The 25,796-nt window shown below is 50.3% G+C and overlaps 2 protein-coding genes across 2 annotated transcripts in view; both read left to right on the top strand.

The window, feature by feature from the left end:
- The first annotated feature begins 4,574 nt into the window (after positions 1-4,574).
- Positions 4,575-18,215, top strand: xab2 (XPA binding protein 2). The gene is made up of 19 exons (XM_036552589.1): positions 4,575-4,692; positions 5,209-5,357; positions 6,268-6,391; positions 6,699-6,896; positions 7,022-7,156; positions 7,800-7,964; positions 8,066-8,210; positions 9,134-9,285; positions 9,377-9,496; positions 9,595-9,726; positions 10,361-10,492; positions 10,973-11,086; positions 11,434-11,596; positions 11,734-11,924; positions 15,468-15,590; positions 16,186-16,357; positions 16,659-16,785; positions 16,973-17,085; positions 17,508-18,215. Exons 1-19 carry the CDS (start codon positions 4,657-4,659, stop codon positions 17,567-17,569), a joined length of 2,553 nt encoding a protein of 850 aa, XP_036408482.1. The 5' UTR covers positions 4,575-4,656; the 3' UTR covers positions 17,570-18,215.
- A 2,241-nt stretch (positions 18,216-20,456) lies between these two features.
- The window catches only part of camsap3 (calmodulin regulated spectrin-associated protein family, member 3), a 27,120-nt gene continuing 21,780 nt past the window's right edge, over positions 20,457-25,796 (top strand). The window contains exon 1 of the mRNA XM_036552429.1: positions 20,457-20,941. Coding sequence (XP_036408322.1) covers positions 20,797-20,941 — 145 coding nt within the window. The 5' untranslated portion in view covers positions 20,457-20,796. The remainder of the gene's footprint in view (positions 20,942-25,796) is intronic.

Genomic DNA, 25,796 nt, shown 5'->3' with positions numbered 1-25,796 from the left:
TGTCTGTAAACAGCAAAGCTTCTTAGTTAACAAGGTGCTCAGTTCTTACCATTTGTCAAAACAAATGAATATACGCGATCGCAATCATGCCTACAAATAAGTAACCGCTTCAGTTTTCAGTAGAATGTTTATTATGGAAAGCATACAAATGTAGCCACACACAAGAATGGCAATTAAAACAAGGGCATTAACATCTCTTTGTTTAACCATCTTAGATAACGAGCCGACGTTGTGCTCACATACAAGGATGTCATGTCGAGGTTGCAAAAGTAACAAACCGTAAAACAAACAATAATAAGACAGGTAGGCCTACTATTTACAGCAGACGAAGGTTCCGATGAGACGAGCATAAACGAATAAACGCGGAAGCGCTTTAGAGGCGTCCTGTTAGATTCCCAAGTGCAAAGTGAACCAACAAGTTACAGCAAATTAATTAAAACCGTTTACAATCCAAAAGCGAACAGTCCAGGAAGAATTTCAAAGGCGCTATAGATGAAATGGTTGGAATTATAAATCACACGTTATGAAGCTGGCGAGCTCTCCTGCGTTGTGCTCCTCGGTCACATTTTCTCCAAATCGAAAGCGCTGGCGGATGGGCTCGCCTGCGTTAGCGCTGCCGCACACAGCTCCCGGGATCGGTGTATGCGGCCGTTCGCCGATCACTAGTCTTTAAACCTTTGTAAACGGTCGCAGGTGTCTGTTGCGCTCCACTCCATGAGTTGCTTCAGCAGCCCCACAATGACGTGTCGGGGTTTAAGCATTTTTGTTCATTAGCAATGTTTAATATCTGTTATATATATTATATTTATTAATAGCTATTGTCCAAAAACATAACTGCATCTAATTTTCCTACCTTGACTGAAAAGCTCTAGTATTATATCTGAAACTGAGGGGGCAGTTTCACCCGTACTAGGTTCAGGCTAATTTGCTATCACAGTGGAGTTTCGGTCAGGACACAGGAGTCAGGTTCCGGGTTCAGGTGTTTATTGGGGATTTTGAATGGATGGATGCGAGGGTTTGTGGTGTGTGTGTGTGTGTGGTTTCCTGCGAAGAGTAAGCAGGGAGAATGATCAGTACTGTTGGGTCCATTGAATGTACAATATACAAACAGGCATGAGGCATACAGGCTTAAACTGCAGGAATGGCTATGAAAAAAATTATACATTAAGGACACACTATCTTAATTAACATGCACACCCCTCTCTCTCTACAGGCAATTATATTACAACCAGTTGAACTTAGGCATACTACTTACTTTGGCACAGACGCACACAACAACAGCACAAGGTTTGGTCCCCAAAGGCTTGGTCTCCACAGTTCTTCACCTCCCAGATATTGTTGTGGTACTGAAGTGGGGGAGGTCACTACCACCTTTATCTTGTCCCGTATCCCCGGCCCTATTGAGGCCCTGATTGGTGGCCAAAGGATACGGGCAGGTCCGAGGGCGAATGGTGACCTGGGGGCCGTCCTTGGGGGTGCGCCTGTGCCTCGAGTTCCCTGTGGGGGTCCTGCTGATAAGGGGAGCAGCAGGACCGGTTTGGCCAGGTTTCAGCTGAGTTGTAAACAAGTGCCTGTGAGAGATGGGGGTGGTGCGCAAACAAAGACAAAGACAAAGACAGAAACAGACACATGTGGCCCTTTTCTACAATATCCACTGTCATCTCCACACAGTGGAGTGGTCTACGACAGAGGAGGGTCATAAACGCGCTGTTGCTCCTTTCTCCCAGACACACTGAAGGTGTGCGTGTGCACACACATACACACACATATACACACACGCACGCACGCACACATACACACACACACACATACACACACGCACACACGCAAACATACACACACATATACACACACACACGCGAACACACGTTTCTCTGGAGTTTTCCGCCAGCAGCGCCAGGTTGATGCTTCGCGCATCAGGATGTTGACTTACACCCACCATCCTCCCCGTTAGCTTCCCCCCTCAGGCTGTTAGTCAGCAGATCGACTTCATCCATCCTCCCTTTTCATCAGGGAGGTCTGTTGTGCATGTTTTCCACACATGTTGTCTAGTTAGCTACTTGTTAAAAATGATAAAGACAGCTGTAATCACCAAAAGCTACTATGCAGCCTGTCATGACAAATATTCCTGCAAATTGCGCAATCGAGTCACATAACACATGGCAGATATCAACGACATCGGGGGGCATGAAAAATATTATTTGATCACTTAAACATAGGTTTTGTTGCATGTATTTACATTTTTAACTTTTAACATTTTTGTTAACATTTAACATTTAGAAATATTGTATTTAATACCAAAACATTTCAGGCAGCTACGACTTTTCCCGGGGAACTGTAGCATTCCCCATCACTGTCCCCTGCTGCCCTATTATAGGAGGATTCTCAGCATATGCTGCACTTGCTTTAGAGGTTCCCCATCAATAATCAAAGTAGATATTATCTGGAGGAATGAGTCTCATTATTTAAAAATGCATAATGTAATGCACAATGGAGGTTATATTTTAATCTAACACTATATTTACAACTACATGGGTTAAAAATTATACTCAAAATAAAGTCAACAGAATTACAATATTTTCCCTAAATTAATTTTTGAAAATGTGGGTGGTACTGAATATGCTGAGATGTAATTTTGATGTGAACAAGATTCCAATTAAGTTGGCTAACTTCCATAGAAAGGTTATGTTATCCTAAGTAATTGCACATAAGCATAGTTTTCCCCTCATGAATAGATAATTTGGAATAACAGAGACATCAAAGACCAAAGAGGAATCAAATTTTATTGTATTCGAAATTGAAATGAAAATTTCAAAAATGGCGATAGAGACTGTTAAGTTTAACGGATAATTAGCGAACTGTATACCTTTCCCTGTGTGCGTTCATGACTGTAAAAAAGTGGCTTTATTTACCACGTTCTCCGTTATTGCAGGATGTAAGCTTGTATCGTTGTTATCCATGTTAATGTTAAATATCGTACTGCCGAGTAAAGCGGGAGCAGCCCTCCGAAGGTGGTTTTACTTAGCGGGAGACTCGTGGTATTGTTTAGATGTTCGTCGTTATGTTTAAAGAAATATTTGCAGACATCTATCACGGTTAGCAATGTTTAGAACTGAATATTATACTGCGTAGTGACGATTAGTAATATATACATACACTCAGCTCTACTCTGCGTGAATGTAAATGTATCCCAGTTTGTAGTTTGCAGGCTTACGTTACATTACCGTACTGCATCCTGTCTTGTATAGCGATATGGCAGTTATGCCTTATCTGATTGCACTATTGTACATATTATAACCCTGTGTAGTTTACTGTATTGTTTGCCCAGTGTTGTATGCCTGTATATGTCTGTATAGTGATAATTGTTATGATTGTATAGCGCTGTGTAATTAATATTATGTATATCTACCTTCTTGTTTAGACCACACAGGCCTATCCCAATACAAGTAAACCTTTAAAGGATCAGATGTGCCCTGTCTCCCTGAGTTCTGACCAACACTCTGTGGCGGCGGCCAACCCCCACCCTTGAACTAGTGCACCCCTCAACCACAATACTCAAGTCGTACAGTACAATATTTTATAGGTATAATAAACTTGGGTCGTGGTGCCCTCTGGTGGACAAAGAAAGAACGGCAAGTTTCAGGATCGAACTTGCAGCAATCGGGGAACAGGGCAAGCAGTAGCCTCCCAGGCCGGGACAGCTGTGTAGAGGTGAATCGCAGTGCGTTTTCCTCCTGGCGCGTGGCTCTTCCTTACTCTCACACAGCTCCTTCTTTTCTATTAAGATGTCACAATCACTCTTGCACTCTGACGGTCGCATCAGCTGATCTCAGGTTTTGTGTCAGACACATATTCCTCCACTTGGTATAGAAAGTGGAATATTCAAAGGTAAATACTGATGGCTGAAACCCACCTCTGTACCCGCCCTGTAACAAATCCAGCACATTCCAGATGTGGCCGGTGAGCGGCGCCAGCGTGTGGCGGGGCCCTGCGGTGTGTCCCGGCGCTCACAGGAGGACACACCCGGGGGCTGGAGGAGCTTTCATTTCTGCTCAATTAGGCAACAGCGTGACCGATTTACATCGTATTCGCTGCCCTACCGTTGACAGAATACAAACTTTTATATGATAAATAAATACAAAAGCATTTCCTGCAATATGATCAATAACATTTAAAATGCATATGACTATTATGTCACAGCATGAATAGGGAAGATGTGCGACTATGACTATTTGTAGATACAAATACAAATAAGTACAATATAATATAAATGAATGCCTACAATATAAATCACATAAAAACTTTAAACTTCAAAGTTGTTTAAATATACTGTTGCCTATCCGCGAAAATCTAACCTCTCCAGCCGAATCAGCAAAGCACGGTACACCGAGCCCGTCACACTCAACCGACAGATGGCGCTGTGCCCGAGGCTTAGCGCGCTCCCTGATTGGCGAGTGTGCGACCTTTTGAACGTCCATGGCCGAGCTACGTTGCATTAACCGATTGGTCACTCAAATGAATGATTCCATTATATCCAATGGACTCGAACGAGGGGCGGGGAATACATTGCGTAGACTACACGTTGGGAAGGTCCGCAAAAAGACAGCACAGGAAGCTGAACTTTGAGTAAAATTCGTTTATTGTGATAAAACAATTATGCCTTCTTTAACCGAGAAGCCGGAGGTCATATTTGTAAGTATATGGTTCTTGTCTTATACACTTGATTGAACAGCGAGATGCTTAGTAATGTACGGATGGAGGGTGTCGGAGGCCTGACCCACAGCCTCGGAGCCAGATTTCTCCCTTTAGCGCTTCTCTCGCTTCATTAGCCGGCTAGCTTTGCTAGCTGCTGAGGGTATTATGCGCCTCATATTACTGTTTACTGAGAACCACTTTAATCGGTCCTTACGGTTATCTACAGTGGCGCTAGCGGGGCTTGCTCGGGAGTCAGTGCGGTTGGCGTTATGTGTTTGCTACAGATATGATAAAAGGCGTAAAGCGCTGTCTTTGTTACGGTTTTGCAGGAGCCCGAATGTACGTGCGTTGCCTTACAGTCTGCTGCTAACTTGCAAACTCGTAGGAACTTCATAATGAAGCGAGCTGGGGCGAAGCTGGTATGAGCTGCCCTTTGGAAATAGAAGCGGGATTGTGCCGTTCTTACGGTAGAGCTTTACTGAGGACGGGCGTGTTACGCGTGTCTGCCCGCAGGACGAGGACGACCTGCCGTATGAGGAGGAGATCATCAGGAATCCGTACTCCGTCAAGTGCTGGATGCGCTACATCGAGCACAAACAGAACGGCGCAAAGTCTGTGCTCAACATGATCTACGAGCGGGCGCTGAAAGAGCTGCCGGGAAGGTAACTCACACTCACACACACACACATTGACATTGATATCAACACATCCTCTCAAATTCACATCAACTCATACATTTACGTGTGTAATATACGTGAACCCATATACAACCTAATATGCACTTGCACAAATGCATGTACATAAATACGTGCACACATACATTGTCGCTGTAGTGTGATGTTGAGTATATTGTTTCTCAGATACTGTACTGAGACTGTATATTTCATAAGTGTCCACTCAGTGTTTGATAAATAGCACAAGTGTATGAAAATGCATTCTTTGTGACATACATATTAGTTCTTGCATTTATAAGCTGCAGTATAATGATTGTGTGTGTGTGTGTGTGTGTGTGTGTCTGAAGTTATAAGCTGTAGTGTAATGATAATCTGTGTGTGTGTGTACCTGCAGTTATAAACTGTGGTATAATGAAAATCGTGTGTGTGTACCTGCAGTTATAAGCTGTGGTATAATGAAAATCGTGTGTGTGTGTACCTGCAGTTATAAACTGTGGTATAATGAAAATCGTGTGTGTGTACCTGCAGTTATAAGCTGTGGTATAATGAAAATCGTGTGTGTGTGTGTACCTGCAGTTATAAGCTGTGGTATAATGAAAATCGTGTGTGTGTGTACCTGCAGTTATAAGATGTGGTATAATGAAAATCGTGTGTGTGTGTGTGTACCTGCAGTTATAAGCTGTGGTATAATGAAAATCGTGTGTGTGTACCTGCAGTTATAAGCTGTGGTATAATGAAAATCGTGTGTGTGTGTACCTGCAGTTATAAGCTGTGGTATAATGAAAATCGTGTGTGTGTGTACCTGCAGTTATAAGCTGTGGTATAATGAAAATCATGTGTGTGTACCTGCAGTTATAAGCTGTGGTATAATGAAAATCGTGTGTGTGTGTACCTGCAGTTATAAGCTGTGGTATAATTACCTGAGGGAGAGGAGGAAGCAGGTGAAGGGGAAGTGCATCACTGAGCCTGTGTTCGAGGAGGTTAATAACTGCCACGAGAGGGCGCTGGTGTTCATGCACAAGGTAACACACACAGGCACATGCCTACACACCCATTCACACAGTAACACTGTATCCATTCACACATTAACACTGTATCCATTCACACATTAACACTGTATCAGCGCAGCTTGCTCACGGAGGTGAGGAAGTGATCGTGAACACAGTCTTCATTCATGAGCATTGTGATGTGAGCTCTCTCAGTCTGGTTTGTGTGTGTGTGTGTGTGAGAGCTGTCTGATTGGTTTGTGTGTGCGTGCGTGCGTGCGTGTGAGTGCTTGTGTGTGTGTTTGAAGTGGTACCGTGTTTCAGTGCTCTCCTGTGTCCTCAGATGCCGCGGATCTGGCTGGATTACTGCCAGTTCCTGGTGTCTCAGTGTAAGATCACACGCAGCCGCCGCACCTTTGACCGCGCCCTGAGGGCCCTGCCCGTCACACAGCACTCCCGCATCTGGCCGCTGTACCTGCGCTTCGCCCGCAACCTGCCGCTGCCCGAGACCGCCGTGCGCATCTACCGCCGGTACCTCAAGGTGAGAGTGCAGCTTTCTCTGCAGGTGTTCCTGCAGGTGGATTTACCGACGGGTGCCTGAAGGTGAAAGAGTACAGGTGGACTCTGCTAATCCCTCTCTTTCCCTCCCTGTCTCTCGGTGGCCAGCTGTCCCCAGAGAATGCAGAGGAGTACATAGATTATCTGCACTCTGTGAATCGTCTGGATGAAGCAGCGGTCAGACTGGCGGCCATTGTGAACGATGAAAGCTTTGTGTCTAAGGAGGGCAAGTCCAACTACCAGGTGTGCCGATCTGTACCTGACTCATGTTTTTGATGGTGACAGGCACGAGGAGCTGGAGTGGAGCTGTGTGTTTGGTGTGGAAAGTGTTCTCTCCTAACGCTGTGTGTTTGGTGTGGAAGGTGTTGGTGTTCTTTCCTAATGCTGTGTGTTTGGTGTGGAAGGTGTTCTCTCCTAATGCTGTGTGTTTGGTGTGGAAGGTGTTCTTTCCTAACGCTGTGTGTTTGGTGTGGAAGGTGCTGGTTTTCTTTCCTAACGCTGTGTGTTTGGTGTGGAAGGTGCTGGTTTTCTTTCCTAACGCTGTGTGTTTGGTGTGGAAGGTGTTCTCTCCTAATGCTGTGTGTTTGGTGTGGAAGGTGTTCTCTCCTAATGCTGTGTGTTTGGTGTGAAAGGTGATCTCTCCTAACGCTGTGTGTTTGGTGTGGAAGGTGATCTCTGATATCTCCTAACGCTGTGTGGATGTTGTGTGTTTGGTGTGGAAAGTGTTCTCTCCTAATGCTGTGTGTTTGGTGTGGAAGGTGTTGGTGTTCTTTCCTAATGCTGTGCGTTTGGTGTGGAAGGTGTTGGTGTTCTTTCCTAATGCTGTGTGTTTGGTGTGGAAGGTGATCTCTCCTAACGCTGTGTGGATGTTGTGTGTTTGGTGCAGTTGTGGCACGAGTTGTGTGACCTGATCTCCCAGAACCCGGACAAGGTGAAGTCCCTGAACGTGGGAGCCATCATCCGCGGCGGCCTGACACGCTTCACCGACCAGCTGGGCAAGCTCTGGTGCTCCCTGGCAGACTACTACATCAGGAGTGGGCACCTGGAGAAGGTATGCACCACGCTAACACCGCGCCCCACGCGACGCTAACACTGCAGGCCATGCTGCTGTCGTGCTGCACACACACTCTGAGGTGTTGAACGGGGTTGCAGGCGCGAGATGTGTACGAGGAGGCCATCCAGACAGTGGTGACGGTTCGAGACTTCACTCAGGTGTTTGACCGCTATGCCCACACTGAGGAGAGCATGATCGCTGCCAAGATGGAGACCAGCACCGAGATGGGCCAGGACGAGCAAGGTGAAGAGCACGCACGCACACACACAGCGCACACACACACACACACACACAGCGCACACACACACACACACGCACACACACACGCACACACACAGCGCACACACACACACACACACACGCACACACACCCGCACAGGCTTACTCTCTCTCACACACGCACACACACACACACACACACCCGCACAGGCTTACTCTCTCTCACACGCACACACACACACACACGCACACACACCCGCACAGGCTTACTCTCTCTCACACAGCGCACACACACACACACACACACGCACACGCACACACACAGGCTTACTCTCTCTCACACACGCACACACACACACACCCGCACAGGCTTACTCTCTCTCACACGCACACACACACACACACACACGCGCACACGCGCGCACAGGCTTACTCTCTCTCTCACACACACGCGCGCACACACACACACGCACACACACAGGCTTACTCTCTCTCTCTCACACACACACACACACACACACACACACGCTCACTCTCTCTCTCACACACACACACACACACACACACACACACACACACACACACACACACGCTTACTCTCTCTCTCGCACACACACACACACACAGGCTTACTCTCTCTCTCTCGCACACACGCGCACACACACACACACACACAGGCTCACTCTCTCTCTCACACACACACACACACACACACACACACACACACACACACACAGGCTTACTCTCTCTCTCGCACACACACACACACACACACAGGCTTACTCTCTCTCTCTCTCACACACACACACACACACACACACACACACACACAGGCTCACTCTCTCTCTCACACACACACACACACACACACACAGGCTTACTCTCTCTCTCTCGCACACACGCGCACACACACACACACACACACTCACCTGCCTCCTCTCCTGCAGATGACATTGAGCTGGAGCTGCGCCTGGCGCGCTTTGAGCAGCTGATCTCGCGGCGCCCCCTGCTGCTGAACAGTGTGCTACTGCGGCAGAACCCCCACAACGTTCACGAGTGGCACAAGAGGGTGAAGCTGTACGAGGGAAACCCGCGCCAGGTGAGTGCAGCGCTGCCCAGCGCTCTCAGGTGTTTCCCACGCCGAGCCTCGTCCCTGAGCCGTGTGAGACGGTCTGACCTCTGACCTGCAGATCATTAACACCTACACGGAGGCGGTGCAGACGGTGGACCCCCTGCGTGCCACGGGGAAACCACACTCCCTCTGGGTCGCCTTCGCCAAGTTCTACGAGGAGAACGAGCAGCTGGATGACGTGAGTGAGCCGGTTCTCGCCTGCCTGTCCTGAGCTCTGAGGGAGGTCTGATGCAGGTGTTGTGACCCCTGTGACCTCTTGACCCCTGTGACCTGCAGGCCCGCACCATCTTTGAGAAGGCCACCAAGGTGAACTACAAGCAGGTGGACGACCTGGCAGCCGTGTGGTGTGAGTACGGAGAGATGGAGCTGCGGCACGAGAACTACGAGCAGGCACTGCGCATACTGAGGGTGAGATTCACGCACACTCACTCACTCACTCACTCACACTCACTCACACACTCACGCACACTCACTCACTCACTCACTCACTCACTCACTCACTCACTCACGCACACGCACACTCACTCACTCACTCACTCACTCACTCACTCACTCACACACTCACGCACACTCACTCACTCACTCACTCACTCACTCACTCACTCACTCACTCACTCACGCACACTCACGCACTCACTCACTCACTCACACTCACTCACTCACTCACTCACTCACGCACACTCACTCACTCACTCACACTCACTCACTCACTCACTCACTCACGCACACTCACTCACGCACACTCACTCACTCACTCACACTCACGCACACTCACTCACTTGCGCACACACACACACACTCACTCACTCACTAACTCACTCAGTCACACGCTCACACGCTCACTCACTCACTCACACGCTCACTCGCTCACACTTACTCACACACACATGCACTCACTCGCACATGCACACTCACACTCACTCGCACACTCACACTCACTCGCACACGCACACTCACACACACACGCACACACAGTCGCAGAGTGGTTCATGTAGGGTTGGTCGGTGTTTTCTTGATGGTATTTGTCCTGTCCAATCTGCAGAAAGCCACTGCAATCCCGTCCAAGAAGGCGGAGTACTTTGACTCTTCAGAGCCGGTGCAGAACCGGGTCTACAAGTCCCTGAAGGTGTGGTCCATGCTGGCAGATCTGGAGGAGAGCCTGGGAACCTTCCAGGTACCTACAGCAGTGCGTGTGTTACCTTCCAGGTACCTACAGCAGTGCGTGTGTTACCTTCCAGGTACCTACAGCAGTGCGTGTGTTACCTTCCAGGTACCTACAGCAGTGTGTGTGTTACCTTCCAGGTACCTACAGCAGTGTGTGTGTTACCTTCCAGGTACCTACAGCAGTGTGTGTGTTACCTACAGCAGTGTGTGTTTTACCTACAGCAGTGTGTGTGTTACCTTCCAGGTACCTACATTAGTGTTACCTTCCAGGTACATTCTTCATTAGAATATGCTGCCTTCTGGATACTTACAGGTGTGTTGTTTGTACCCGTGACTGAAGAGCAGCTGTCAATGTGGATTTCAGCAGAACGGCGCTCCCTGCTGTAGCATTGGTAGACTGCAGAGGTTCTAGTGTAGGGCTCAGAGCAGCTGCCACTGAGCAACTTGCAGTTGTGTTGAGGTTGTGTCGCTGTGTCGCTTTCTCCTCCAGTCCACGAAGGCGGTGTACGACCGCATCATCGACCTGCGAATTGCCACACCCCAGATCATCATCAACTACGGCATGTTCCTGGAGGAGCACAACTACTTCGAGGAGAGCTTCAAGGTGGGTGTTCCTCCATGCCCCACATTGCCCTCTTCGCCCCTGTGTCTCTCACACTGTGTGTCCCCTGTTGACCTGTACACCCCGTACCCCCCAAATGTGTTCCATTTCCCCCAGCAGCCTGTAAGACTCCCTCCGTCATTCTGTTACTCCTCTCTCCTCCTCTCTCTCTCTCTCTCTCTCTCTCTCTCTCCCCTCTCTCCTGGTGTCTCTGTTCCTGCCTAATATCAGCTTTAAACAGAGCGCTGTTTTTGCCAGAGCTGTTCCTCGTGTCTCTGGGGGGTCAGAGCTGGTGTTAATCCCCAGAGTTTGGCCGTGTTCCTGACCCCCGTGTCTGTCCCTCTCGGCAGGCGTACGAGCGCGGCATCGCCCTGTTCCGCTGGCCCAACGTTTACGACATCTGGAACACCTACCTCACCAAGTTCATTGACCGCTATGGCGGGAAGAAGCTGGAGAGAGCGCGGGACCTGTTTGAGCAGGCGCTGGACGGCTGTCCGGCCAAATACGCCAAGAGTAAGAGGCCGGGGGGGCTTGGGGGACGGGGGGGGGGGAATTGGGGACCAAGAGACCAGCTAGAGGGACCGGGAGGGAGACCAGGGGAAGAAAGTAGTTGGAAAGGGTGATGTGAGCTGGTGTCCTGTGATTGGCAGCAATCTACCTGCTGTATGCCAAGCTGGAGGAGGAGTATGGGCTGGCGCGTCATGCTATGGCGGTGTATGAGAGGGCCACCGAGGCTGTGGAGACCAACGAGAGGCACCACATGTTCAACATCTACATCAAGAGAGCCGCAGAGATCTACGGCGTCACACACACCAGAGCCATCTACCAGAAGGCCATCGAGGTACGATCTCACTCACACACACACACACACACACACACACTCCTAATCATACACACACACTCACAGCCACACACTTGCAGTCATACACAGTCTGTCACGCACACACATTGGGTCCTGATGGTGCGTGTTTGTGTGACGCTGTGTGTGGGTGTTGTGACGCTGTGTGTGTGGTGACGCTGTGTGTGTGTTGGGGGTGTTGTGATGCTCTGTGTGTGTGTGTATGTGTGTTGCGGATGTTGTGACGCTGTGTGTGTGTTGTGGGTGTTGTGATGTGTGTGTGTGTGTGTGTGTGTGTGTTGCAGGTGTCGTGACACTGTGTGTGTGTGTTACAGGTGTCGTGACACTGTGTGTGCGTGTTGCAGGTGTCGTGACACTGTGTGTGCGTGTTGCAGGTGTCGTGACGCTGTGTGTGCGCGTGTTGCAGGTGTCGTGACGCTGTGTGTGTGCGTGTTGCAGGTGTCGTGACACTGTGTGTGTGTGTGTGTGTGTGTGTGTGTGTTGCGGGTGTCGTGACGCTGTGTGTGTGTTGTGGGTGTTGTGATGTGTGTGTGTGTGTGTGTGTGTGTGTGTGTTGCAGGTGTCGTGACACTGTGTGCGTGTTGCAGGTGTCGTGACGCTGTGTGTGCGTGTGTGTGTGCGTGTGTGTGTGCGTGTTGCAGGTGTCGTGACGCTGTGTGTGCGTGTTGCAGGTGTCGTGACGCTGTGTGTGCGTGTGTGTGTGCGTGTTGCAGGTGTCGTGACACTGTGTGTGTGTGTGTTGCGGGTGTCGTGACGCTGTGTGTGTGTTGTGGGTGTTGTGATGTGTGTGTTTGTGTGTGTGTGTGTGTTGCAGGTGTCGTGACGCTGTGTGTGTGTGTGTGTTGCAGGTGTCGTGACGCTGTGTGTGTGTGTGTGTGTGTGTGTGTGTGTGTGTGTGTGTGTGTGTGTGTGTGTGTTGCAGGTGTCGTGACGCTGTGTGTGTGTGTGTTTTGCAGGTGTCGTGACGCTGTGTGTGTGCGTGTTGCAGGTGTCGTGACGCTGTGTGTGTGCGTGTTGCAGGTGTCGTGACACTGTGTGTGTGTGTGTGTGTGTGTGTTGCGGGTGTCGTGACGCTGTGTGTGTGTTGTGGGTGTTGTGATGTGTGTGTGTGTGTTGCAGGTGTCGTGACGCTGTGTGTGTGTGTGTTGCAGGTGTCGTGACGCTGTGTGTGTGTGTGTGTGTGTGTTGCGGGTGTTGTGACGCTGTGTGTGTGTTGCGGGTGTTGTGATGTGTGTGTGTGTGTGTGTGTGTGTGTGTGTTGCAGGTGTCGTGACGCTGTGTGTGTGTGTGTTGCAGGTGTCGTGACGCTGTGTGTGTGTGTGTGTGTGTGTGTGTTGCAGGTGTCGTGACGCTGTGTGTGTGTGTGTTGCAGGTGTCGTGACGCTGTGTGTGTGTGTGTGTGTGTGTGTGTGTGTGTGTGTGTGTTGCAGGTGTCGTGACGCTGTGTGTGTGTGTGTGTGTGTGTGTTGCAGGTGTCGTGACGCTGTGTGTGTGTGTGTTGCAGGTGTCGTGACGCTGTGTGTGTGTGTGTGTGTGTGTTGCAGGTGTCGTGACGCTGTGTGTGTGTGTGTGTGTGTGTGTTGCAGGTGTTGTGACGCTGTGTGTGTGTGTGTGCGTGTTGCAGGTGTCGTGACGCTGTGTGTGTGTGTGTGTGTGTGTGTGTGTGTGTTGCAGGTGTCGTGACGCTGTGTGTGTGTGTGTGTGTGTGTGTGTGTTTTGCAGGTGTCGTGACGCTGTGTGTGTGTGTGTGTGTGTGTGTGTTGCAGGTGTCGTGACGCTGTGTGTGTGTGTGTGTGTGTGTGTGTGTTGCGGGTGTCGTGACGCTGTGTGTGTGTTGTGGGTGTTGTGATGTGTGTGTGTGTGTGTGTGTGTGTGTGTTGCAGGTGTCGTGACGCTGTGTATGTGTGTGTTGCAGGTGTCGTGACGCTGTGTGTGTGTGTGTGTGTGTGTGTGTGTGTTGCAGGTGTCGTGACGCTGTGTGTGTGTGTGTGTGTGTGTGTGTGTTGCAGGTGTCGTGACGCTGTGTGTGTGTGTGTGTGTGTTGCAGGTGTCGTGACGCTGTGTGTGTGTGTGTGTGTGTTGCAGGTGTCGTGACGCTGTGTGTGTGTGTGTGTTGCAGGTGTCGTGACGCTGTGTGTGTGTGTGTGTTGCAGGTGTCGTGACGCTGTGTGTGTGTGTGTGTGTGTGTGTTGCAGGTGTCGTGACGCTGTGTGTGTGTGTGTGTGTGCGTGTTGCAGGTGTCGTGACGCTGTGTGTGTGTGTGTGCGTGTTGCAGGTGTCGTGACGCTGTGTGTGTGTGTGTGTGTGCGTGTTGCAGGTGTCGTGACGCTGTGTGTGTGTGTGTGTGTGCGTGTGTGCGTGTTGCAGGTGTCGTGACGCTGTGTGTGTGTGTGTGTGTGTGTGTGTTGCAGGTGTCGTGACGCTGTGTGTGTGTGTGTGTGTGTGTGTTGCAGGTGTCATGACGCTGTGTGTGTGTGTGTTGCAGGTGTCGTGACGCTGTGTGTGTGTGTGTTGCGGGTGTCGTGACGCTGTGTGTGTGTGTGTGTGTGTGTGTGTGTGTGTTGCAGGTGTCGTGATGGTGTGTGTGTGTGTGTGTGTGTGTGTTGCAGGTGTCGTGACGCTGTGTGTGTGTGTGTGTGTGTGTGTGTTGCAGGTGTCGTGACGCTGTGTGTGTGTGTGTGTGTGTGTGTGTGTGTGTTGCAGGTGTCGTGACGCTGTGTGTGTGTGTGTGTGTTGCAGGTGTCGTGACGCTGTGTGTGTGTGTGTGTGCGTGTTGCAGGTGTCGTGACGCTGTGTGTGTGTGTGTGTGTGTGTGTTGCAGGTGTCGTGACGCTGTGTGTGTGTGTGTGTGTGTGTGTGTGTGTGTGTGTGTGTGTGTGTGTGTGTGTGTTGCAGGTGTCGTGACGCTGTGTGTGTGTGTGTGTGTGTGTGTTGCAGGTGTCGTGACGCTGTGTGTGTGTGTGTGTGTGTGTGTGTGCTTGTGTGCGTGTTGCGGGTGTCGTGACGCTGTGTGTGTGTGTGTGTGTGTGTGTGTGTGTTGCAGGTGTCGTGACGCTGTGTGTGTGTGTGTGTGTGTGTTGCGGGTGTCGTGACGCTGTGTGTGTGTGTGTGTGTGTGTGTTGCGGGTGTCGTGACGCTGTGTGTGTGTGTGTGTGTGTGTTGCAGGTATCGTGACGCTGTGTGTGTGTGTGTGTGTGTGTGTGTGTTGCAGGTGTCGTGACGCTGTGTGTGTGTGTTGCAGCTGTCGTGACGCTGTGTGTGTGTGTGTGTGTGTGTTGCAGGTGTCGTGACGCTGTGTGTGTGTGTGTGTGTTGCAGGTGTCGTGACGCTGTGTGTGTGTGTGTGTGTGTGTGTGTGTTGCAGGTGTCGTGACGCTGTGTGTGTGTGTGTGTGTGTGTGTGTTGCAGGTGTCGTGACGCTGTGTGTGTGTGTGTGTGTGTGTGTGTTGCAGGTGTCGTGACGCTGTGTGTGTGTGTGTGTGTGTGTTGCAGGTGTCGTGACGCTCTGTGTGTGTGTGTGTTGCAGGTGCTGCCCGATGAGCATGCCAGGGAAATGTGCCTGCGCTTCGCGGACATGGAGAGCAAGCTGGGCGAAATCGACCGGGCCAGAGCCATCTACTCCTACTGCTCCCAGATCTGTGACCCCAGGGTGAGACAGAGCACCGTCACACTGCAGGCTGACCCCAGGCCTGCTCTAAACATTCTCAGACTGCTTCACTACAAGCTGAATCCTCTAACATAGAAGTTCTCAAAACAGTCTGTAGGAAATTCAGTAACTGTGTGTTTGTTTGAGTTACTGGCACTGGCAGTTACTGGCAGAGCTGACCTGTTCATGCTATATTCACTGATGGCTGGTGCATGTGCGTGCCCTCTCCTGGCTGTCTGTGTGTGTGCGCGCACTCTGCTGTGTGTGTGTGTGTTGTGGGTCTTGTGATGCTGTCTGTGTGTGTGTGTGTGCCTTCTGCTGGCTGTGTGCACCTTCCATGTCAATTAATTATATGAAACCTAAAATAAATGGGAATGATTGGTTCTGTGACCACTGTGCAAAGACCAGCCAATCACAGCCTTAATAATTGTGAAGAGTACTGTTCTGTGGCCTCCATGTAAGATAACCACGACAATTAGCGATATGTATCAGCTCTGCCACCCAAAAACAAGAACTTCTCACCTGTTTGCCTTAGTGTGTGTCTCTGTATCAGTGCGTGTGTTTCTGCATCTGTGTCACATTTGTCTTTCGCCCTCAGATGACCCCCACATTTTGGCAGACATGGAAAGAGTTTGAGATTCGCCATGGTAACGAAGACACCATCCGAGAGATGCTGCGGATTAAGCGCAGTGTTCAGGCCACCTACAACACGCAGGTCAACTTCATGTCCTCCCAGATGCTGAAGGCCACCGCCAACGCCACGGGAACCGGTGAGAGAACACACACACACACACACGCACGCACACTTACAGAACCACGCACACACACACACACACACACACTTACAGAACCACAGGCACGCACACACACAGACGCACGCGCTGAACACATACATTCCATTCTCAGACCACACATGCTAATCTTGTCTGTCTTTCTTTTTTGTGTGTGCGTGTGTGTGTGTGTGCGTGTGTGTGTGCGTGTGTGCGTGCGTGTGCGTGCGTGTGTGCGTGCGTGCGTGCGTGCGTGCGTGCTTGTGTGCGTGTACGTGTGTGTGTGTGTGTGTGTGCACAGTGTCGGATCTTGCTCCAGGGCAGAGTGGGGTAGATGATATGAAGATGCTGGAGCAGAAGGCCCAGCAGCTGGCTGCCGAGGCAGAACGGGACAAGCCGCGCCCCAAAGACAAGATCCTCTTCGTCAGGTCAGTGCTCCTCCTCCTCCTCAGCTCACCCAGCGTCCAGCGGCAGAGAGGGGTGTGATTCTGTACAATTATGATTATTTATTAAAGGGGCTTGCCTTATGATCAGCACTGGCCTGTATTTGGGCCGGAGCAATGTTTTTTAAGCAAACCTTGAGCTCCGTCTCTGCTTGGGTTTGCATGTGTTTAGGAGTGACACCTCTCGCAGTGAACTGGCTGAACTGGCCAAACAAGCCAACCCAGACGAAATTGACATAGACGACGAAGACGATGACGAAGAGGAGGAAGATGGGGAGCCAGATGGTAAGTGGCTTGAGAAGCAGTAGTGTGTGTGTGTGTGTGTGTGTGTGTGTGTGTGTGTGTGTGTGTGCAAATCCGATCAGTCAGATGTACACCTGCCCACCAACATCCAGTCTTTCCCAGTGTCCGGCATTTCCCAGCGGGGACGCATTTTAATACCTGGTGTAAACAGGGCCTCTGAAAGGCTGGGTAAATGGGCATTACGTCTACCGTGTGTGTGTGTGTGTGTGTGTGTGTGTGTGTGTGTGTGTGTGTGTGTGTGTGTGTGTGTGTGTGTGTGGGGGGGGTGTTTATGCAAACGTGGGTGTGTGTATGTTAGACAGAGTGTCTGTGTTTACAGTTGTGTGTAAACAGTATGTGTCTGCAAACACTGGCTCTGTATTAAAAGGTGTGTGTGTGTGTGTGTCTCTTCTCTCCTGGGACAGAGGTGCAGTTGGAGCAGAAGAGTGTTCCCACTGCTGTGTTTGGGGGACTCAAAGAGGACTGAACTGTCACGGGATGATGACATCACAGGAACGAGCCATGACCTTGTGAACAGGCTCCCTCCAAGATGGAACCCTCTCTAACTGCGTTGGACACAGACACGCACACACACGCACACACACACATGCACACACACACATGCACACACACGCACACGCACGCACACACACGCACACACGCAGCTCTGCTGTACCCTGTGTGCCGGCTGATGTGGAGGCGCTGATGGGGACTCATGGAAGCTGTTGTTCTGTCGTGTGTTTCAGAGCATCGTCTGCTCTGGTCCTTCCTTGTATTCTGATTGGCAGAAACGCGGCCTGGTGGCTGGCCGGTGAATAAAGTGCGTTCCCATGGCCACACTTCCTACTGCTCATCCGCCACTGGAATTCCGCGAGCTGCAGTACCGGGCCTCCCCACACGGGGGGCTGTTTCCTGTACTTTGTGTCAGAGTGGCTGAGCGCATTGATTCCAGCGCTCTGTGTTTAAGGTGGGGACGGAGTGTAACGTCAGCAGCTCGCCAGACCTGCAGAGAGAGAGCCTGTCCCGGCGAAAGGGGAGGGGTTTGGGGCACATGGTGCGACTGTAGGCTGCCCCCCTGCTAATGTCACAGTGTGGAGTCCTGCCGTCCTTAACAACACCGCTGAACACACACACACACACACACACACATACACACTCCACATATATACAACACACGCACCACACTCCACACTCTACGTATACAGAACACACACACACACACACACACACATTATGCATACACTGATAAACTCCTGTTTGTATATGTGTGTAGGGAGTCAGTGTGAAAGTGCTGTAAAACTAAGCTACTTTCCCTCGCGGAACAGAGCCCTCGCAGGGGTCCCATGCTTTGTTCAAATAAAATGAAATGTCGGAAACCGAGAGCGTGTCACAAGTGCTATGTCAGATGCGTTTCCTTCGAGATAACCCCCAGCGGTACCCGAGGCGACTTCTGTCTTCAAAACAGGTTTTGGGTGCGAGCTGGGATCTTCCCCTTTCTCGCGCAGAATGTGGCCATTCGGATTTTTCAGTTCACAGAAAATACGCTTGTTTTTCGCAGCATGTGTGTGCTGCTTACTACAGTCCGTCTGAATTCCGGCCTCCAGTCCTTAATGCGAGTCATTCGCTGCGCTGATCACCAGAAAACAGCTGAGGAACACAGATGCTGGAATGTGGCGTCACATGTTGCAACAGTGTGTGTGTTGTGCAATTGTAAGATTAGCGCTGTTTAAGGATTTGTTACGCAGAGCTTCGTATGCTCGTGTTTGTGTTTCTCCATACGGTAAGACTTGCTGTGGAAAAAATGGACGGCTTCCAAGAAAGAAAACAAAAATCGTGCTCCGTCCTAATGAGATTAAAATAGTTGTGTGTTAATCCTCTTACTAAATTACATCGCCAGGACGCGGTGCCTCCTTTCAAGGCCGCACTCCCGCGGACAGCACGTGACCTTCAGTTTTCAGCGTGTGAGCGAGTCCGGTGATAAATGCTGCTTATTGAACCCAGCCACACCGACCAGTTTCATATTCATTTATTGAAATGCAATGTATGCTGCGTGCAGACGCCAAAGGCAACCTATCCACTCAGTAGTATTCGTTTATTATATTTTACATTTTGCAATATGACAGATGCTCTTATCCAGAGCATCTTAAAAGGTGACGCCACCAGGTTAGACATGCAGCTGTATTCTATATGTAGGTTACTGTATTCCTGTAAGTAATGGAAATTCAGATTGAGCTGTGGCTGTCATCGTTATATTGGCAGCTTTATACTGGGTTTAGACATCATTGCTCGCCTTTAAGCGAAGCTGTTTAAGTCTCCCAGTTCAGCGCAGCGCAGAGTGTGAAAGGTTCAGGGGGAGTTTTGTTTCTAAACGTCTAGCGGCAGAAGAGTAATTCTGTCCATCGCAGTGTTTTACATCACAAATAAAGTTCGGGCGTCGAGCAGCCAAAAACGGGCGATTATTTACTCTGCCCAGCCTGACCAGTATGCAGAATGCACCGCATTGTCATGCAGCCGGGCCTCCACCCCGCGACGCTGCTGTGGTTTAGGACGGCATGCTGCGCGTTCTGAAACGTTTTATCGTGTGTGTGTGTGTGTGTGCGTGTGCGTGTCTGTGTGTGCAACAGTGGATATGGCAGGTTAGTTAAGCGAGCAGGACGAGCCATCCACGTGACAGTCCCCGACTCTGCGAACCTGACGCAGCCCCCCGTGCTCAGACAGGACCGCAGCCTTCAGTGTTTAATGAACATTGACACTACAAACAGTCCCGTTTATTTACTGCCACGGGAAGCACATACAGGCAACAGCACCGAGAAGGGCCAATGCCCCCAAGGTCACGAGCTGTAGGACGTGGGCCAGGATCGAGAGATTCTACCAAAACCATATTTAATTTAAAGGAATTCCCTCCCAGTTAATCAAATAATCTCAGGTATGGTGCGCATTGTCCTATGTCAAAGTAAAGAACTAGCCTAGCTGCTTCTCTTCTGCACACACGTACGTATAATTGATGTTAATCTGTTAATAGATAAATATAATTATATGCATATACTGAATGCGGTACAGGATCATAATGCTAAAGAAGACGACATGCAATACGGTTAGATTGAAAGATATTTATTTGCCCGAAAGATGGGTCTGTTCGACTATGGCTTTGTAGATTGATTTGTGTTGTGGTTTGTGAAACACTCGGCAGGTTTTACCTGTACCGCACCTGTCTCAATGGGCCATTCACCTGCGTGCCCACTGCTGACGCTGATACGCTTTAGGCCCCGCCCACCCGACGGCTGCCCTTCATCCTCACACGCTATTGGACGCTTTGCGAGGTGAGTGACGTGCGGCCGAAGCACCTGGAATTCGGTCAGAGCTCGGCAGCGCTCTCTGTACGGCGCAGCGGTCGCGCTACGATGGGCGTATGGCGAATCGAGGTCAGATAATGTAGGTTTTTTTTATTAAACTCGACGGGGCCTCGATGCGAGAGTACAGAATACCTCTTCAGACAAACGACCTCGGGAATTTCCTCGCATTTAAAGAACTGACAGACACGTTTTTGGATGCTCCTTTTATGCTGACGTTACCGCAACGCCAACACATCCGTGTTCTCCAGCTGCGATACCCTGGACGCGAATGAAATGACTGTTTAATACGTTCTTTTCTTTCTTTCGCTACTAGCTACCTCCTCTTTCTGTTGTCCCCCCTTCCCCTTCGCACGGCCAGTACATGGATTCTGGTATGGTGGATTCAGCTGCAACGAGGAAGACTTTCATGGTCCCGGACATAAAACCTTTGGATCAGTACGATTTTAGCCGTGCCAAAATATGCGCTAGTTTAGGGTGGCTTCTGGCTAAGGCTTACGGAACAGCAGGTATGTGGCTGCCTTTTCTTTGCTTTGACCCCCGTTCCCAGGCTGTCAGCGGTAATGTACAGCGCACCGCGCCACCGCATGTGGACTCAGCGATTTCTGGCACACAAAGAGCGCGGATGCGGAGATTATGGTTGGCCTCATATTCCAGCCCTTCCTCCGTCTCCCGGACACTCCGCTCCGCCACGGCCGTGTTTAAACCTTCGGCTACAAACAACACAAAATCGCATTTCTGTCTCATTCACCCAACAGCCGGAAGAAACGGTTCACCCTAGAGTTTTTAATCACGCAGCGTGCTTCATTCTCTATCGTACAGTAATATATTCTGTGTGGTTATAATCAGTTTTTTTCATATGAACTTAAGCCGATTTCTTTCATCTTGCTGTCAGATGCCGATAATGCAGACAAAGCTGGCCGAGTCGTATGCTAAAGAAATACGTAATGAAGGGGCTCGCTAACCGAAGCAAGACTCCTAGAACTGTGTTTGACAAGGTGAAGCTGGGAGAGGTCAGGTCTGCGTAGCAGCCCCTTACAGCCCACTCAGCGTGATGCGCGGAATCAAACGCTGTGAAATTGCATCATAGAGTTTGCTGAATGTAGCTGTGATAAAACACGCCGCGATTCCCCTGCATGTGACGTGTGCGAACCCAGCACAGACAAATAGCCTATCTACCCTACAGACCTTCAGTGTAGCGTATTAACACTGCTGTTGTGCTGTTAGCAAGGCGGCGATAACGCGGAGGAAAGCGGCAGCTGCAGTGTTTGGGAAGGCACGTAAAGCGGATACAGGTATTACACCAAGCCCGATGCGTGCGGTGAACCCGCCCGGCCTCAATCTAACACCCCCCGGCGAATCCGGCTTTTTAATGGACGCCTATCGGAATGGATTACGACAGACTGTTTCCGGAATCTGCACCAGTGTAGCTCAGTGCATGATCATTCAATGTAATGTAGTTTTATAGTCTACTTGATAAAGTAGGGTAGGGCTGCTCTAGCTGACCGACACTGGATTCGGATTCAGACTTTTCTTGACTTGCGTTGCCAGGTGCAGATCGTTCCCGGCGGGCCTTGCTGTGGGGCCCACCCGTCTGCTTCTGCTCACTTTGTAAGTCGCTGGCTAAGAGCGATATTGTATTTAATAATATGGCACACAGACAGTCGCATATGTAAACGTTAGAAGGGCTTTCCAGTACTTTCTAAAATATCTTGACAGTGTCTAAATCAAGAATACCTAACAAAAGCCATGTTTCCCTAACAGTGCTAATCTGTAGGCCTAATCATTCTTCAGTGTATGATCTCATACATGTGCACCGGCAAATAACGATGTTTTGAGTGAAAACAAAACGCCTCTTGAAAGCTAGGACATAAACGTGTTATTCGGTTGTCTCCCTAAACAGTACTCCGAAAACAGCCTTATTCAGACCAGCAACTGAGTGTCACAGTTCAGACGAGGGGGGTAGCTGTGTTTCAGCGCATCCTCTCCTGCCGTGCCGTGTTTTCTACACCTTGAGGTTACCTGGGGGTTAGACTGAACTTTGATTTGCGCCAGATTTCCACGAACGTGACCACAAGTGTTAAACTTGTGTGGAAAAAAACAAACTAAGAAATATGGCCTATTGTCGAAAGTTTATGAGCCGCCATTAATTCTGACGCTTGCTGGCCGCGGCTTCCGCGGCTGGAATTATGTTTAGAGGGTGCTGAGAGCTGCGGCTCCCCGGTCTTCTGCAGAAATGCCCGGTGTCCTGTTCTGACTAGGCCACGATATGCAGTCCGATCCATAGGAAGCGCTTAACTGGCTCGAGCTGGTCGTATGGAGCTACCAATGGTAGAATACCTGAAATGAAATTTGATAAATAAAAAAGTGTGTAATTTATCCAAAGTGAAAGCGCATGAGCCTAAGCGCCCGCTGAGAGAGGTAAGCTGCGCAGCCGCGTTCACCTCTGCGCAGCCGCGTTCACCGCTGCGCAGCCGCGCAGTGAAAGTCAGAGCCTGTGAAACCACTTTGCTCTCCAGCCGGTTTAGCGGCTTGTGTCACATGCCTCCGGCTCGGGAGGGATGAGCACGTTAAAGCGATCTGAGGATCGCAGCTCACTTTATTCGAGGTCTGATCCTGAGCGGGATGAATTTGGGGTTTGCGCAGGCGCTGTGTGACCTACCAGCCCGGAGTTTGATGTGATTGTTACGCCACCGGCGGGCGGTGCTGCCTGTCTGCGGACCGTGAGTTCAGGACTGCAGTGCAGCAACAGGCCTGTGGACAGACATGCCCCCTGGCCAAAGTCACGCCCCTCGCCAAGGCCAAAAGCCTCAGCACCCCCATCACAGAGTGGGATTAAGTGACCTCCACCAAGACTGACATTGAAACAGAAGTTAGGTGTGTTTGAGAGATTTTGGATACAGAACTGAAGTTGCCACCTTGTGTGTTACCTTACTGGCCTGACCATGGGAATGTTATTCTCGTTAGTGCTGGACACTGTGCTGTGGGCTTATTTAGCAACAGTATAGTGAGGCCTTGTGAGCGCGTTTTGTTCACCAGTGGTCTTGACTGTCGATCAGCACTTTACTCACTCATAGAAAATGTAGGTTGGCATTGTTACTGTGGAATGCTTTTGGCAGACAAAAGGGAGATGTGTTTTGTTCGTGCCTGTGTGTGTCTGCGTGCGTGCGTGTGTGTGTCTGCGTGTGTGTCTGTGTGTGTGTGTGTGTGTGTGTCAGTACGGGAGGCTGTAACAGACTGCAGGAACTCTTGCGCTGTTTGCGTCCATCTGAAGGCAGAAGCAGACGGATGAAACAAACCTCAGAAGCCAGTGGGGAGCCCCTCCCTTTACCTCCCTCCTCCCTGTTTCTTCTCTCTCTCTCCCTCTATCTCTCTCTCCCTCTCTCTCTCACAGCATATAGCCAAGAATAACACGTCATAAGAGCAGTATATAGGACAACATATAAGGACACTGTACACTTAATAAATACATTGTACTCAGTGGGGGATAAGTGTTTGACAGCAGTCAGAAAAAGTAAAATAAAACAAAACACAGCAAGACCCATATAAGCGAGGAGATAGGACAAGACTGAGCAGGTTAAAGTAGCATAGGAAAGATGAAAATGGCAGGGGATGGGGTGAGATGTAAGGGACCGTTAGGAGTAGGAGGAAAAAGCCGGAGTAAAAAGGTGAGTTTTTAGCATAGATTTGAGGGTGTTCCAGAGTTTAGGGCCAGCCACGCTAAAAGCTTTATTATTAATAACCCTCTCTGTGTCTCTCATTCTCTTCCTCTCTCTCTCCATGCTTGGTCCTCCCCCGACCCTGCCCCTGGGTACAGTGCCCACTCTGCTGGCTGTGGGGGTCGCTGTACGCTCAGCCTCAGTCTCAAAGGCATGATGAGTCGATTGCTGATTTCAAAACCTGTTACATCGGTCAGGTGCACAAACAGAGCAGGAACAGGAGTAGAGATTACTGACAGTCCCGTCCCGTCCCGTCCCGCCTCATCCCGCCCCAGATCCTTACCCCCCCCCCTCTTCCCGGCCACTGTCAGGTGGAGGCGAGCTGTCTCTGTGAGCAGGGTGTGACCCTGCGGTGGGTATTTACTCAGTCTGCTGCTCCGTTAGGTCTGCTTCTGCACCATGGATACGTAGTCATCCCACTCTGCTCTCCACGGCTGCTGCCATGTGTGAGAGTGTGTGTGACAGTGTGTGTATGTGTGTGAGTGTGTGTGTGGGAGAGATGTTGGTCACTGTGCTCTGGTTATACCCAGTGCTGCTGGGTGCAGGTGCAGCAAGGTGATGCGGCTAGGGAGCTTATTAAGCTCACAGGAGCAAGACATCAGCACCAGCAAGTGTGGGGTTCTGACCCGTAGCTGGAGTAAAGTGTACACACAGCAGCGGTGCTTCTGTATGGCCTGGCGTGTGCAGGGACACATTTATTGTGCCTCCTGAGAGTGAGAGGTCAGGGGTCAGCGCTGCACCCGCAATGCGGGATGAAAGGTCAGGCTGTGACTCCCTGCAGGAGCGACGGAGCCCCGCCACACTCTGCCTGATTCACTGGCCCTTTAATGAGAACAAGGAAGTCTTAATGTTCACTGTTCCCATGACAACGGCAGTTCTGGGCAGCAGTGAAGGTGGAGGGCGTGGTTTAACAGTGCAGAACTCTGCAAGCCCGCTGTCCCAGTATCTGTGTGTATGTCTGTGTATTGTTGCGTCTTTGAGCTAACTCAATTTATCAATCTACCCATTAAATTCAGTAACCTTGCATGACTGGGCCTGTGTTTCTCTCAGCCAATTAGAACAGGAAGCTGTCCTAGTAGGAGGGGACTCCTGTGCTCTGGGATGGGGGGGGGCTGTGCGACGAGGGTGCATTCAGCGGAAGAAGATGGGCATTTTGTACTGTTCCTCCCTCTTCCCAAAGACAGGACCCTGTGTGTGTGTGTGTGAGTGTGTGTGAGTGTGTGTGTGTGAGTGTGTCTGTTTGTGTGTGAGTGTGTCTGTGTGTGAGTGTGTCTGTTTGTGTGTGTGTGTGTGAGTGTGTCTGTTTGTGTGTGTGTGTGTGAGTGTGTCTGTTTGTGTGTGTGTGTGTGTGTGTCTGTTTGTGTGTGTGTGTGTGTGTGTGTGTGTGTGAGTGTGTCTGTTTGTGTGTGTGTGTGTGTGTATGTGTGTGTGTGTGTGTGTCCATCTGTGTGTGTGTGTGTGTGTGTGTGTGTGTAAATCAGAGTATTTTTAGGAAAGTTGCACTTGTGGATGAGTTTGATCTCTGCCAGGGCAGTGTTGTTCACGTGGAAGCTGTTCGCTGTTCGCTGTGTGAGCTCTGATGCTGTTCGCTGTGTGGGTGCTGTTCGCTGAGCGGGCTCTGATGCTGTTCGCTGTGTGGGTGCTG

The sequence above is a fragment of the Megalops cyprinoides genome, chromosome 19 (genome assembly GCF_013368585.1).
Source record: "Megalops cyprinoides isolate fMegCyp1 chromosome 19, fMegCyp1.pri, whole genome shotgun sequence".
Lineage (NCBI taxonomy): Eukaryota > Metazoa > Chordata > Actinopteri > Elopiformes > Megalopidae > Megalops > Megalops cyprinoides.
This window is presented reverse-complemented; position numbering and strand designations above follow the sequence as displayed.

Bases quoted from the DNA above. Each gene is read 5' to 3' on its own strand.
- xab2 (XM_036552589.1), top strand. From the start codon at position 4,657: ATGCCTTCTTTAACCGAGAAGCCGGAGGTCATATTT. The intron at 5,358-6,267 runs GTAACTCACACT...GTGTACCTGCAG, and splicing joins CTGAAAGAGCTGCCGGGAAG to TTATAAGCTGTGGTATAATT. The intron at 11,925-15,467 runs GTACGATCTCAC...TGTGTGTTGCAG, and splicing joins TCTACCAGAAGGCCATCGAG to GTGCTGCCCGATGAGCATGC.